The 16,864-nt window shown below is 40.0% G+C and overlaps 1 protein-coding gene across 2 annotated transcripts; it reads right to left on the bottom strand.

The window, feature by feature from the left end:
• Nucleotides 1-33: 33 nt before the first annotated feature.
• On the bottom strand, nt 34-10,185 carry RB195_012698 (uncharacterized protein; the record flags this gene model as incomplete). 2 transcript variants are annotated; one of them, XM_064202196.1, is made up of 10 exons in its annotated part: nt 34-102; nt 1,085-1,133; nt 1,199-1,356; nt 1,984-2,084; nt 2,139-2,223; nt 4,098-4,227; nt 4,671-4,726; nt 4,796-4,906; nt 5,108-5,202; nt 10,146-10,185. In XM_064202196.1, the coding sequence occupies 10 exons, from the start codon at nt 10,183-10,185 to the stop codon at nt 34-36; spliced, it is 894 nt and encodes a 297-aa protein (XP_064058077.1). The 2 variants fall into 2 exon arrangements, with proteins under 2 accessions (XP_064058077.1, XP_064058076.1); XM_064202195.1 differs by having other exon boundaries at nt 1,984-2,223.
• Between the last annotated feature and the right edge of the window lie 6,679 nt (nt 10,186-16,864).

Below are 16,864 nucleotides of genomic sequence, written 5' to 3'. Positions count from 1 at the left end.
GTGGTGTGGATGTGTTCCACATGACCACTGGTATCATGCAACGGGTTTGGCGCGTCCTAGCGGAAGTGCGGGCGGTGGCATCAATGCACGGTCCTGATCCTCCTGAATAATGTACGCTCACGATCACATCAGTAATTCGAAAAAGGTATACATTTCTGAGTGATTTTTTTTCAAGCCTGATAGAATCGTTAGTACTCATTATTTTAATTTAAAAATTTCTACAGAACTTCAGCTATTCATCAAAACCAAACCTGAATGGTAGTGATTTGTTCGAAATAGGGATTGTCTGTTTATCAAGGACACAAGGTGCCGCTTTAAATGTCATTTAAATTTGCCAATTTTTACATTCTTACGGACATGTCAGTTGCGCATTCTCTCTTAATTCACCTGATCTTTTCCACGCCAACTATTCAGTAAATAAGTGGTCCTAGAACTAGAAAACCTTTGGAAAGACAGTGTGAGGTTTAGCATAATGGCTGATATGAAATGAAACAAATTCGATGATAGACTAAATATTCCTTTTTTTTTTTTTTTTTTTTTTTTTTTTTTAAATTCCTAAAGGGTGATCTAGGGTTTTTGTGACCAAGCTCCAAAATCCTTCAGCGATTTTCGGGCCAACGTTTTAGTTTCGTGCGCTAAATTTGACCTAATTTCAAAATGCTCCGTCGTTTTTTGTTCTATGGGCTAAAGGTGTTCATCCTCGTAACCTATTCTTGCCGCTCCGTGCTCTTTGATGCGGACATAAGCGGTCGTGCGTTTCACCGATATACTCGTCGCCACAGTTCGTCAGAAATCAGGTAATTACCGGATCTCAAGCAGTCTCCTGATCTACCTGTGGGACAAATAATACAGTTCGGTGTTGTACAGAGGGTATCGTATAAACGATTCCGAACTAATTGACGTTTCAAATTGTTCGGTGGTATTTCAACGACCGAACAATTTGAAACGTTTGAAAATTTTCTCAAACCATTTATTCAAAATATCCCAATTAAGTCATACGCTCGTCCTCTTAAACCCAAGCCAAATTAGTGCTCAGTGAGGAACTGATGTAAACGGTGGCAGCGGCAAAATGGAAGAAACTCACTTTCTCAATTCCATTTGTAACTTCTTCGCATAACTCTTCGTCAAGACACCTAAAGAACACTAGCGGTAGCACTATTTTTGTAAGGTGGTTGCACAACAGAACAGATGAACTTACTTGTCAGAACGCTTAATTTTACGCGGACGCCCCCTTCTCGGTTTCTCCCCTTCAACACAAGAATCAGCCTTCTTTCCATTAAGTGCCTTCCGCGTCGAAGAGGGTGGTGCTGCGGGTGGTGTTGGTATCGCTGCTGCTATGGTTGCAGCAGGCGATTGCTGCAAAAACACTGTTATAACGTGAAATCTGCATTGCAAATATGGAAGTTAGACATAGTCTTAAGCATGATAGTTAAAAGAATCGAGTGCTTCCATAAATTAATAACGAATCCATTGAAAAGCAATAGAATTAGTTGCGGCTGCATTATCAGCAGATATGGCTCTGGACTATCATTTTAAAAAAAATTCACAATAATCTCAGATAGAATTTATTTTATAAGTGACTCAAACTTAAAAAAAGGTATGTGATGAAACATTGAATAAGCAGCCAAATACATGCGTGTTGCTGCTCACAAAAGAGTGTGTGTGCGGAAAGCGTAATGCCACAAGGTGCTAACTTCGAGGGCAAGAATGGGGTTTGGTGGGTGCAGAGTCAGGTAATAGCACTTTAACCACTTTCCTCGAAAACCTCAGCCTATGGTTTTCATACGAAAATATTTCGTAAAGTGTTATTTTCGTAGAATTATTAACTATCTTTGTAACATAACAATGATTAGATTAGATTCTATTAACTATTAATTTTTATTATCATTGAGGCCATCAGGCCAGTTATTGAAATCCCGAGTTCCAAAAAAAAAAAAAGAAAGAAAAGGAAACTGGGAGTGAGAATTAGAATAACACACTCACGTACTGCATAGAGGCGACATTCTGTGTTTGTCCTGCCATATTCATATTCGGCAGCAGTGGAGAATAGGGTACATTGTAGGGAACAGACGCTGGTAGTGGAACTGAATATGGTGAGCCGTTCGGTGGCTGTAGAACTCCATACGAAGTAGAGCAACTTGAGTCCATTGGAGAAATGGGAGTACAAGGGCTATTCAAAGGGCTCGCTGCAGTGGTTTGTGCAATCGCCGTAGGAAGACCAGCCTATAAGGAAAAAATTAAGAAATTAATATGCTCGCAACTTCACATAACATAAACTGGGCATATACACATCTGCCGTCATATGAAACCATTACCAAATTTTGTGAAACAAAATTGCATTTTTGTAAATGATGTGAGTAGGGTCCGCTTACGGACCTGCACCGAACTTCATGCCGTTTTGACCCGACTATGCCACGATTAATCAAAGGTAATAAAAATTTATGTTGATATCATCTATTATACTGTATAATCAGACCATTCCAAGTAGATCATGCTTAGTTAGTTTTTTTTTCAGAATTTTTATTTGTTATGCTGATAAAATTTAATTCCTATTTTCCAAAACAACTCTTATTTAGGCTGGGACTTTCAGCTGCGCAGACAGCGCAGATATAGCGCCCTTTTTTTTTAGTTGCAGCCAATTAAATCGCAAAAAAGGGATAATCCCAGAATTCAATAAGAGTTTTTACGTGTCCTATCCTGGAAAAATGAGTAAATGGAAAGAAGGCTCGGCAACATATGCTAATTAATTTAATCAACACATTGATTACAATGCGTACATTTGCATTTCTGCCTCGGAGACAAACGTAAGAATAACCCATAGTAGGGATTCTCGGTGTACATCTTTTTCCCTTCTACTTTCTTTTTTTTGTTTGCTTCTGTGCTGTATCTTATATAATCTAGTATTTAAGGGCACTGCCGACAATGTGGCCCAATATGAGCTTTGCTTCCAGATTTTTTCAAGATTTCCACTATTGAACCGCTTTTGTAAGAAAAAAAGCAACAGGACGGAGTAATCGTCATAAAGGATAAAAGGATAAAGTGTCTGGCGTTAATCAACCCGCTTGGGATGCGTCCCAACGTTCACTTCAATTCAGAATCGTTTGAGGTTCACGAACGTGAAACTGGCCCATACAATGACTTGCGGTGGCTAGCCGATCTGTCAAGTCAGTGCCTTTATCCTCCCAGACAAGTCTGGTACCAATTTATCGACCGCGGAGGGATGAAAGGTTTAGTGAGCACTAGGGCGGATTCGAACCTCCGATCGAACGGAAGCGGAACCTCTGGCCGCTACACTACACCCGCCCTGTAATCGTCATTGGAAGTACAAAATCTACGTAAATTCTATGTTATGGGTGCCTCAAGGCCAGGCTCGCATAGAAAAGTCCACGTAAGACGCCATTGGTATCACAAATTTTACTGTTTTGCCTGCTTTAATCTTATTCATTTCACATGTGAAGTTTCGTTATTATGAATTCCTCTTTTCTTTTTTTTCCTAGTGCCTAATATAACATTACTGGGTCTTTTTATTTTCTGATTTTTTTTTAAATTGAACCTATCTTATATAGTGTCATATTTTGTTAGAAGTGGAACATGGAGGAAGATTTCATGTTGACGATGATTCAGTATATTCTTTTAGTCCCTTTTTTTTAGCTCCTTTACGGCAGGAAAGAATCTTTCTTATCCTAAGGCACAAATTGCACTTTCACTTCGAAGTACAAGATTCAAAAAAGTCATTCAATTCATTCAAAAGTGGACTTAAGATTTCCTCTGTTGGATGAATGAAAGATCCACATTCCACCTCTCCCTCTCAGTATCTGGAGAAAGCGAATTTGTGGAAATGCTGCCCGAAAATAAAGATAATAGCAACCTTATAAGCGACTCTACTCAGAGTAACATACATCTCTATTTCTCTATTTGCCAAAAAAAAAAACCTTACAGCGCTACCCGCTATAGATCACACTGTCGTCAATGCTCTAATTAAACACTAAGAAGATCAACAATGGAAATAGTTTTGGAATGAATTTCTAGTCAAAAAATAGAAGTCAAAAACATTAAAACATGAATACATATGGAAACCTGTACTAAAAATCCTGAACCTGTAAAAGTTGCATCTGTTGACGAGTGCCAGAAGGATCAAATTCTGTACCCATGCGTCCAGGGACGGCTACTTCTTTAAAAATATCGGCGAGGAAATGGAAATGACGATTTGCCATCATTGCTTGCTTCCTGAAAAAAAAAACAACTAAGAGAAGTGTAGCGAAATTAGGGTTGGCTAACTAAATAACATTGGACTAGTGTGATGAAACCAGGTCTCAATGAAAAATTCAAGTGTAAAAATGGTCTAAAAGCAATAGATTAGAACCCCGCCACACCTTCCGTTCTTGAACTCTCGGACAAAAGTTTTGATTGGTGCTCTTGTTATTTTATTCCTTGATAATGCATGAATGAAATGAAGTGGATGGAAAAGAGATCCTATTAGCTTATTTAATGGGGCGATTGTTGACTTACTCATACACTACAGGTCTGGAAATTAACCGCGTCAAAATTGTCCACGAGATAAATGTATCAGTTTGAGATTGCGAATGCAAATCCACTATAATAATAAACAACAGTGAAAACACAATTTTGAAGTTAAAAGAAGTGAACAAATGGCCAGATTTAAAGCTTACATGTGCGCAGGAGTAAGGGTCCGCGAGTTGCTCAGCTGAGTAGCCTGTGCAGCTGCCTAAACTACTCAGTTGAAGTGATCAACAAAGAAATAAGTTGAAGCAGTTCGTTCGAAAACTTCAAGTACCTGGAGGAATTTTTCAGCAAAATGTTCCATTGCTCTTCCAATAGCCACCGGTACGGAAGCTACCATCCGCCCAATCTCTTCATCTGACTGCATCACTTTTTTGATTCGGGTCTAAATGGGAGCATAAAAAAAGCATTAATTGCACGAACCTTTGTGAGACTTTGTCATAAAAAGTGTAAAATCTCCATGAACGTGTTATTTCATTTTCTTCCTCTTTAAGAAAGCGATAAAGAAATGCTAACTTAACAAACCGAATAAAATATGAGCTAAGATATTATAATTTTAAAAAAATGATTGTAAAAAAAAACGTACTGGCTGGATCTTAGCTGTACTAAAGCGGCGTCGTCTGATTGGACCAGCCGTTGACGAAGGAATAAATAAAGGAGGACCCATAGAACTCGATGGCCCTAAAAGTAATGAATCCTGTTACGATTTTTTCACCGGCTGGAAAAAAGTAATTTCATGTGTCATAAAACTAAATGTATTTCGAACACACGTGTTGCTGTTAAGCAGATAAGTTCGTTTGCTACTTAGGATTTTAGAGCTAATTTATCGAAGAGAACTCCAGGTTTAATGAATACTAGTAATAGAATTCGGCTCTTTTTGGCAACTGATATTTCGCAAGAAAAAAAAAGTTTTCTCAACTTTTGATACAGCTATTAGAAATGGCTGACAGAGCTTTCCGTGTGAGTTGTTAATACCATTTTTCCTTCAATGTTCTTCAGAGATTCGATCCCGGGTGAGTGCCAAACAAGTCTCTCATCCCTCTAGGGGATACGAATTGGTTCCGGAGTTGTCTGGGAGGATAAAAAGACTGACTTGACACATCGGCTGGCCACCGCAACTCATTGTATAGGCCAGTTACACGTTCGTGAACCTCAAACGATTCTGAATTGAAAAGAACGTGGTGGCGCATTCCAAGCAATTGGTTAACGCTACACACTTTATCCTTTACCTTTTACGTTCTCCAGAGATAGAAAAAAAATATTCCATTGCGATTGGACCTTTTAAAATTATCAAAGATAAAATAAATGTTTTCACACTGACATGCTACTCACGTCTGAGCTCCAGAGAACCATGAATGCAAGTTTTAGTCCAACCAAAAACTATTTTTTAAAGTTCAGTAAAATCGATGTTTCCAACAAAACAATTACCTCTGTTGAAAAAGTCTCAATGAAAGGAAGGTATAGGATAAATGGACAGAGTGCACGGCGTTCATCAATATGTATGGAGATGCGCATACGGTGGTCTTCAATTTAGAATTTGTTTGAAGTTATTGAGCGCGCATGCCTTACAAACAAAGCAGCCTTACAAAAGACTTCCAGGGGTTAGCCGATGAGTCAAGTCAGTGTTTTTATTGGGACCAGACAAACTTGGTACCAATTTATGGACCCCAAAGGTATGAAAGGCCTGGTTGGGACAATGACGTAATCGAACCTCCAATCAATCGTACAGCCACGGCGGAATCTCTTACTTACTGCGTTACCTCACCCCAAACAGAAGGAAACAGAAGAAAAAGTAGCACTACAACAAAATTAGCAATAAACCTATCCCTGGCAACAATTTTTATTGTTTAGGAACCAAAAAAAGGAGTTACTTATAGGTCCAATATTTCTCAGCAAAACAATCACCTTGCCATATACTTACTGAGCGGAAAAGCACAAAAGCTCCAAAAGATTCTCGAAAACCAGATCATGTTTTACTAGAGGAATTGATGCCATGTCCGATACAGGAATTGATGTCATGTCCTTCCAGTACAGATGTTCTTCATTAAACTAATATAATCGATACAAGAAACGAATCGATTCACGAACATGCTTCAGCACGTCCATGTGGAAATTATGAGTCAAGTCTGGCACAGCAGAAGTGAATTTGTCTGCTGGATGAACCCAGGCCTCAGAGCGAGCAAAAGATCGCTTTTGAATTACATAGGGGCACACAAAATGCCACGAGACTAGACGCGTATTCATGGTTTTGCCAGTCAACCACGCGTCATGTGATGAAAGATAAGAGGCTTCACAGTGGGCCATGTGCGCGCGGGGAGTCGAAGCAACCGAGCTGCAAGTCTCAAACATGTCCACGAAGAAGGATTAGCCGGCTGGAACCTTTCCATCTAGGCACTCTCTTATATCTTTATCTGTGTTATTGTTGTTAGACGAGAACTACTAGAATGGTCGCTGGTGATTTTAGTCCGGAAGTTGGCCTGAACTGATGCCATAGATGCGGTAGTCAGAGACGGGCTTCCGAGCCTTTTCACTTGTTGAAAACTGGCGAGGTGACCCCTTCACCTGTACACCTGATCCACCAAGAAAAATAAAATGCAAGAATGCAGAGTAAGAAGGCAATGTTCGACTAACCATTTATCAATGTATAGCGTGAATGTGGAGTTACTTCACGTGTTTGCTACTTGCAGTAGTCCTCTAAAATCATCACTGAACACGTAGTTTTCTATTGATTTGTTGGAGCTGTAGCCAAGATTGGTATTGATCTTTATTAACATCTAACGTTTCGGCGTTATCGCCTTCGTCAAAGCCTGGAAAAATCAAAGCCATCAGTGATTTATCCTCTCAAGCACCTCATCATCCTACAGAAAGCATTCAAACGATAGGCATACTCAACGGACAACACTTCGGCTAGTGCTTACCTCATTTTCTGACTTTGGTAACGTAGCAGACCACCACGTACCACCACACAAGGGTTCTAATAAGGGGCGGCCCGCTCCGTAGATTAAAGCCCGCACAGATCTTGTTATGGGTTAATTCATTTGCGTTTGCAATGCACTTTCTGTTCACTATTAGACTTTTGGCAATTGCCCGAAATGTCTATTAGTGATCACTTGTAGTTTTGGTTCATGAATCACAAGTGCTTTTTAAATGGCCCGTAAATAAAAACCCGCACAGATATTGATAAGGGGCTAGTTCGTTTGTGATCGCAGACATCCTTCCTGTTTTTGGACTTTTGGGGGTTATCCAAAATGCCTCTACTGTTCTGCGCACTATGATCTCGGAGTAGAAGGATAATGTCGTAACTTCTACCTTGATTCCGGAGTTTTGACGACATATTCTATGGTGTGCTCCGAGTGGGATAAAGAGTTTAGATTTTCCCCCGTTTCCCCAATATAATCCATAGTTGCGACAGTCGGAGCCGGCGCTCCGACCCGCTTCACTTTTGGACGATTGAAGAAAGGACCCGCCTCACTTTCGCACGGTTGACGAAAAAACCCCTTCACTTTTGGACGGTTGACGAAGGAGTTGAGCTGCACCCCATGAACTAGACCCTTTTCACCTGAGACGGGAATGACTCCTCCTTATCGCATCTATCACATAATGGTCACCACACGACCTGCATGTGATGCGACACACCACTCCTGATACCATGCAATCACCCTCTCTTCCATGTAGGCAAACTACATATTAAACCATGCCAAGATTCAAGGAAAGTCGAACATTGCCAGTATACGTGTAAAACTTGACAACTCAAAAAATTATATTGAATTATATTGAAAATTTTGAAGTTTCATATATATTCGCATAACAAACGGAGGAAAAAATAAACAGATCTTGAAATTGATTAAAAGGTGCTACAGCTCTCCGATACACTTGATATTAGCAGTAGCATTTAACGAGCAAGTACTACATTCTAGCAATAATGCATTAAAAGCAATTTAAAAAAAACCCGAACGCCATACATGAGATATCCGGAGTCGGTCCCCCTTCCTTTTGGACGGTTGGCGAAGGGACCCCATCACTTCCGAACGGTCGACGATGGACCTTCTTCAGTTCTGAACGGCTGGCGGAGGTTTCCTCATCACTTGAGCTGCACTCACATGAGCTAAACCCCCTTCACCTGAGTCCGGTCCGGCTCCTTCCTATCGCACCTCTTACTTATTCATTAGTCAATCGCAAAGTTAGCTCGTGTGAGTGCCGAAATTGTGAATTTGGTAAAGAATGCCATATACATAGCAGTCACACTAAGTGGAAAAGTCAAGTAGGTAAAGGTTTGCGGTAACGCGGGCCAACATTTGTGCGCAATAAACTCGTACTGCGATAAAACTGCTTGCGCAGAATACGAATGAACCTAGAAGTATTTAGAACCCCATTTTCTCATTTCACCGCGAGATCGTATTGCATTCAACATTGCTCGGAAATAAAAGTAATCTGAGACCGAAGATCGTACAGGAGTGACGACGGCCCAAACTTCCAGACTCCACGTCTCAAAGAATCTTGGTCTAAGAAAAACATAAAAGGAAATGAACAAGGGCACCCTGTACTGTATTTGAGGATTGGCTTGAGTCAAATGACTATCGACAAGCAATGAGAAGACTAGTTGCGTCAAAATCAGTGTTTCCTGCGATTTAGAACAGTCGGAGTGCCTTATTTATAATGACTGCAAAAGTGGTTATGTTGTAAACAGATGATAGATAATAGATATTTACATCGTTTACGTTCCCCTTAGCTTCGTCACTCAATTTTTCTCTTAAAGAAATCAATACAGATAAGGAGATGAGATTCCTAGATAATTTCCGGAGCTCTTCAAATATTTAACATTTAGTAGTACAGAGGTCTTGGCCGCTTTCTGCAGGACTTGATGACTACCACTGAAATGTTGCTAAAAATATCCTCGTATATTTTGTGGTTAATGCGCTAGAGATTTTTAAAACCATCTAGGGGATCATCAATTTAAAAGGTGAAAAAAACGCGGCATATTCAAAGATATGTTCGCGCGACAATGAACGATTATTTGACTCTCAACTCAATCACTTTATCACTGGTTAGAAAACCAAATGTTTTGTTTAAAACAATGCTACTTGCCATAGTCTCCGTGCCCAGTTAACAAAAAGCACGATGTTCACTTACTCGTCCATTCTGAGTCTCAAGACCAAAATGGGTCAAGCAATCGAAATTACCCATAGTCGGATTAAAGCCAGTGATGGGTATGGCAGTTCATTAAAGAAAAGATATTGGTAAGTTAATATAAAATAAGTATCGGGCACTAAATATACGTATTAGCTTTCTGCGTTTTGTTTACATGGACCATAACCTGCGGAATTTGCTTTTAAGCAAAAGTTTCTGAATAAGCTTACTCAGACATAAGTAAATAACTCATAATTTGTTTCGCCACTAATCGTCATTAAACCCCACTGGTCATGAATCCAAAAACTGGAACTATCCTTGGATAACTTGAAAGTTGACTCCCACTACGAAAACTACAGAATCCTTTGTAATTGATGTAACTAAGGAATGTTTTATGTTTTAGTTAAAACACGAATAAGTATGAATGCATAAATGAAAACTAAGCAATTCGCATAATGCGCACCGATAACAGATGAAAGGATGAAATAAGAAGATACCTGGATTCTCGTCGTGTTGTAGTGGGTTGAGATCAGTCATTGCTGAAGATCGAGAACGATTTAGAATAGTGTACAATGATAATGGGGTTGATAGGTGCCAAAAACACAAATATAATAATCGGCTATATCGCTAAAGCATCTGAAAATTCACGACGAAAACATCACAAACGGCACAAACGATAACTATAACGGCTCAAAATAAAATAGAAATAAATAGAAGAGACGAGAATATGTGAATAAAATAATGACAACGGGGGGCAAAAAATAACCACGTGCGTGCACTAAATCACCACAGTTACGGACAAAAGACCGATGGAGAGAAAAGCGTGCATCTACACTTTTCAGAGACAATTTGGCAAAATGCCGTCACCACGAATGAAAAGTAGCCTTCCGAACAGCGAAACGTCCGGAAAGAACACGGATGGATGAGGAACATAAGGTATAGGATCTACGCTAAGATCTGACCAGGACAATGGATGAAGTACGACACCACAATGGTTTCTAATAGACAGCCGGTGTAGTGTGTAAAGAGCAAAGCACATAGGAAGAAAAGAGGACCACACGATCCATCCGTGGGAGCAGAGCGACGAAGGATTCGGCGCAGTCGACGTTTCGTCGCGTATATATACTTTGAAAATCGTTGATTCGCAGGTGGCCGCGGTACGGTATCGCCAAAGCCGGCCCTATAAAAGCGGCATCGATTGGGAGTTGGGCAGTGGGCGGCGGCGGCGGCGGGTTGCTTTCAGGTCATTGTTCAGATCGACTGCTTAGATACAGCTGTTTTGAGTTACAGATTCTTATGTCTGGGCGAAATGTGTGCTGTTAAACGCAAAAATTGCACCGTTGGTCCCTTTAAACCCAATGAATTCAGGGTTTAGAGGTGGCGTGATGGATCTGTGGACTACGTGATGTCGGTGGGGGCGTCCGTCCATGTGTGCTGTGTAGACTTAGTCTGTCACAATAGATTGCCATAGATTTCCAATTCAATCCACTTTTCATTCCCAATTTAAAGGCATCACCCCGCAAATCTGAGGTGGTACGGATTTCAGAGGGGGAGTATCCGTATACGGGGTCGTGAATTATGGAGACTGAGGTGGTTTCGCTCATCTCTCCCTGAATCACTGCAAGCAGCCGGCCCCTGAATGCTGTTTTGTACGATGCTTTCATTTGCAGCGCGCCACCCTTGCACGCGTAGCGTCCCCGTACTGCCTATCGGGGCAGTCCGAATTGATTTTCGACGAATCGCAGGGGGGAGGCGGCGCAGTGGGTGGAGCGTTGCAATAGATGGCCTCGTACAAAACAGCATTTTGAAGGCGGCTGTTTGCAGTGATGCAGGGAGAGATGAGCGGAACCACCACCGTCTCCATAATCTACGACCCCGCATATCCCACCTGAAAGCCACATCACCAAAGATTCGTGAGGTGATTCCTTTAATTGCTCCCAAAAACGGCATGGGAAGCGCCTTAGTTCCTAGGTGGTACGTCAGAACGCACCCTCTTGTGCACGCTTAGGGACCCTCAGTGGCCTAATCATTGGTTTTACTTGAGAAGGCCCGTAAGGAGACCTCATTAATCCTCCACCGCGCTCGCTCTTAGACGCGGCCGCGTAAACAGCGGTGGCGCGCTGCGACTGATTTCGACCACTGATTTCAAGTGAACTTACTACAGGAACTCTACTTTTCACGTGGGGTTTACGTACAACGTCAGTTTAGTGATAAAGAATAAAGAATAAAGTTTTCGGCGTTCATCAACTTCCTTGGGATGGCTCCCGCGTTCACTTCAATTCAGAATTGTTTGAGGTTCACGAACGTGTAACTGGCCAACACAGTGACTTGCGGTGGCTAGTCGATGTGTCAAGTCAGTGTTTTTATCCTCCCAGACAAGTCTGGTACCATTTTATCGACCCCGGAGGGGTGAAATGATTGGTGAGCACTAGGGCGGATTCGAACCTCCGATCGATCGTGCAGGAAGCGGAACCTCTAGCCACTACACTACACCCGCTTAGCATAGAGCCTTTAAGGTCGCAAGGTTTGCAGATTAATTTTTTTAAATGTTTTTTAAAAAATTTTTTTTTTTTTTTTTTTTTTTTTTTTTTATTTTTTTTTTTTTTTTTTTGGTGTTTTTGGGGGTTTTTTTTTTTTTAAAAAATTTTTTAAAAAATTTTAAATTTTTTTTGGTGGGACCTAACCAGCCGTCACGACGAGGTCTTTTTGCATTAGATCCTCCTCATTACATTGACAGGAGTGTCTGTAAGGCAAATAAGCGGTAATTTTGATGGAAAATTACAGACATAGACACTAAATGCTGCCTCCTTCCACAGCTGTTGTACTTCTTCGGTGATGATGAGTGTGTTGGGATTAATCTGTGTGGAAATTTTCCGTGACGTTGACACACGGCTCAGTTCGAGGTCTAATTTTAAAAAATGCAAGGATATCGTGCAGACTGAACTAAACACATAGATATCCTGGACTTTAGTGGCTTTGAAAAAGGCGACTACGGCGGAAGGTTTGTCGAAATAAACTGGCTTCAACAATCTTAGTTCTGTGTTCGACAATTTGTTCCTTGAGCTAAAAAAGGATCCAACACCTTTTGCAGGGAATACATGATTGAAAGTCTTATCACTTTCTAGTTTGACTCTTTCAAACTTTTTCTTGAGGATTGAACGAATTATTGGTAGTTTTATTCATAAGGGTGAATTATGAGGTCTGTATTTTTTTGTGTATTTCAAATTGAAGTACTGGGCATGCAACAGTCCCTAGATATCTAATGGTCGTTTCCTAGTGACAACTGCCAACCCATGTCGCATTTTTATATCCACCCATATCATAATATAGTAGGATATTAGGAAAAAACACCAGTTTCCTACTTGACTGCCTCAAGTCACTATGGACTGGATGTGGAGTTCTAGTGAGTTTGAGGAATTACATGGAGTCATCCAGGAATGGGTACTACAAGTCAAGTACAAGAATCCTTCGATCTGTGATTAACTTCAGATGTTATGTAACTCAAAGGAACTCAAACTGAAGTGTGCTCAAATGCAGATGAGATGAGTAGTGCTATCCCTTTGTAGAAACACCAAAGATTCCGCCTAGGATCATTACATCCACTGTAACAGAGTTTTCTCGATTCTTTTCTATGAAACACAGGGGAATATTCAATTACAAGGCGACAAAAAAAGATGGGCTGCGAGAGTTCAGACTAAATTTTCTTGTTGGAAGCACCATTTCGGATAAAAGCTTACTTAGTCCACAATATATATCACAACAATCAACATTTACAACAATTTCTTGAATTGGCTTCCTGGCTTTGGTACAAAAGCAAGAATGCTTCTTTACAGATTCAATGGTGCGCCGAAGGTATGAGTTTTCAAGATCGAGCCGAATTTTCTCGAGTTCTTCTTTTAATTGATCCAAATTGGTGTTTCTTGTTCCTCGACTGTTCTTCCATGAATCCCGAAACCAAAAACTATAACGGATTGAGATCCGGGCTGTTTGTGAGGTGTGTTGAACCTTGGTAAGGCATGTCCCAATTTTCGCCTCCTCTCGAATTGTTGTTTTGGTTCCGTTTGCAGGACCAAAACACCTGTTGAAAGATCAAATTCTGAAACTTGTAGTACTTTCAGTGTTTTAGTGTCATGATTTGCTTTTTGACGTAAAACCATTAGTTTGTTAGTTACGTACTATGAGTTTTGGTTTTGTCTCTACGTAAGATTGTCATTTTCAACACCTCATTGTATGGACAGTCAATCCTCGGTAACTTTAGAACCAAGATTTGAATATAGCTGGTCTATTTAGTCAACTTTGGCCGGTATTAATAAACTTCGGTACTTGTGTAGCTGTGTTTTTTCATACTTGCTATGCAACTATTATATTTATTGGTATTCTGATGGCTTTGTTTCTAAGACAACATAGCTTTGTCGAGTATCTCGTTTTGATAGGTTTCAGCACTGATTTTGACGTTTTTATCGATGAAAATCAACTGTTTTTCCGGAAGCACTCGCGGTTACCACCCCATACCATCAAACTTTTGGAAAAGAGACTCCTCGTGGTGACTTTGCGTTTGCGGTTATTCTTCAGAACTGGGCTGAGGGGCTGTCTATGGTTTTGGACGTTCTTGGGTACTTGATGGGAACCTTCTCAGCTGACCACATGACGTCCGATACCGTTCACCTTGAAAAATCAGGGAATTTCTTGCATTTATCCCTCCGATTCTTCATTACTTGATCGTGGAGGACCTGTCCATTGATGATTCTATAACTCCCGAATCCTACCTATCTAGCTAGCGTTACAGACCATCGTCTAAAGAGACTTTAGTGAAGTGGTCAGCTCTTGAGCCATTTTGTTGAAGTACCATCATTCCTTTGAATCCTTTCTTCAACAACAATTCCACGCATCCTTCGAGTGTTGACAGTCGTTGTTCGGGCCGATTTTGGTTTGACATCAATTTTTTCAAGATCATTCCATTGTTTATTATTCTTTTCGATAGTTCGAAGTGAGAAGTCTTGAGAGAAGCTGTAATTGCTTTTAACTTCATTTCACTTTGTATGAATAACATTAACATAAGAGAGAGAGATTTAATGAAAATTCATGTTAAAGAAATGTTTCCTTAAGATGTGTCCTATATTATATGCAGTGATCGAAGTCAGCATCTACTGAATGATGGAAGCAGTGGACTGACGGCAAGCAAAACATCAACATGTAACTAGATTGTAAAAACGATTTCCACAGAGTTTTAAACTGATTTTCTTGAGCTGTAGCCAAGATTGGGTTTGTCTTTTATCTTCTTTAAAATTAAATTAAAATCAATTTAAAACTATGTTTCAAGATGCCAATATTCAAACATAGTCGAACATGGGCAATACTCGATTCTCAAAGAATTTAACAAATTCCAAATGAGAGTAGAGGTCAAGATTTTTAAAGTTTCTCCTTATAGTGGTGATTGTGTCAAAATTATCACCAAAACGAACTTTACCTTGTGATGGAACAAATTTTTCGGCCACATATCGAAGTGTTTCACGTAGACGCGTATCCGTTTCTATTCCATATTTATAGCTCGAGATCGAGAAGCATAGAACAAAATAAACAATGAATCTAATGAAAAAGGACTTTATTAAGATCATGCAGCCACATTCATGCACTATTACAAGAAAAAAAAACGGTGAAAAACTATAGAAAGCAAAAAAGAAATGAGGTCCATGGAGTTTTTCAGATACTGTAAAGGGAATTTTGTGCACGTCCACATCGACGACACGTCGAATCTTCATGTAACAACACGTTTTATGCTGGCTGCATAGTAGGGTCAGAACGACATGGAGCACGTACGCAATTGCGTACGTGACTTCTCGCGAGGCGGCACGATAGGGCGCAGCGGTTAGGAGCGCACTGGAACCTTTGCCGGCACCATCCAACGCTGCAGTTTGCGACGATCCCATTGCTACCTCCACTGCGCCGTTTCAAGCGCGTACGTAAATGCACCGTGGTTCATGTCGTTTCGATCCGAGTATACATACGTCTCCGATACAAGGTTCACATTTACACTAACTGTGGTGAAAAAACTAGAATCCTTGAAAGTTTATGTGAAATAAATTGTAACAAAATTATATTTACAATTACCTCAGAATAGTACAAGTATTTTAGCACTATCTATCAATTTCATACTTGATTGATATGTAAACGAAGACAGAAAGAGAACCATTAACAATTTTAAGAGATTAACATCCATGATGATAACATGTACAGATATATTTCTAATCAAACACTAAATAGAGGATTTTTGCACAGAATCAGATGATGGACATATCAATTAACTTACAGTAATTGTAATTGTATTGTATTGTATTTTATGGTACAGGAATGTAAGTGGTTGATATCGACATCTTTGACTTATTGATTATACAGTATTCTTTTCTAAGCTAGTCAAAATGAAAATACATTTTGTAGTCATAAGATAAATTGAACATAACACAAGATTCAAATAGAGAAAGTGTTTGTTGTTCAGCTTTGTTTAAGCGCAGTATACCAAAAAAATCGATTATGTTCGATTTTCTCGTGGACAATATAGGATTCGAGGTTTAGGTCACGAATACAAGCGTTTTCAATCTCAATTCCTCCTTATTAGTCTAAAAAACGGCGTGAGAAACTTCTACGGCACTTTTTTACGCGACACTTTAGTACGCGCGTTGCGTCTGTGAGCTCGTTTCCCATGCCTTACCTCAGCACGAATAGGGGGAATTGAGCGTGAACTTGCTCGTAATCGTAATCTACTTCCCGAACTCTATATTTTCCATGAGCGATCACAACAATTCCTTGTTAATTTACCAATATACTGTCTTTAAATAAATTCAATTACAACGTATTTAGCAAATTCCAGAGAAAACATAGAAATATGACCAGAATACTCGAAGCAATGAGGGGAATGTACGCCACAATTAATGGAGAAAATGAACGGGATACTCATTAGTAATTATCATACAATAACTACCTACAATAAGCATGGATAAGTGCTGGACACATTGTACTTAGTGTGGGTAGCGTTAGAAAGAGCGGTAAATATGAATATACCTGTAAATTATACGTTACCCTGGTGGATTACAGTACTCTCCAGCAGAGTGGGAATAAATGGCAAATCTACATCTGCACTCAAAACGTCATGAGCTTAATGATCCCATAATACCCGCTGTTATTACATCGCTGTGTGTGTGTGTGTGTGTGTGGATCTTTC

Source organism: Necator americanus, chromosome V, assembly GCF_031761385.1.
Source record: "Necator americanus strain Aroian chromosome V, whole genome shotgun sequence".
Classification (NCBI taxonomy): domain Eukaryota; kingdom Metazoa; phylum Nematoda; class Chromadorea; order Rhabditida; family Ancylostomatidae; genus Necator; species Necator americanus.
The sequence above is the reverse complement of the archived record's forward strand: the minus strand, read 5'-3'. Positions and strand labels throughout refer to the sequence as shown.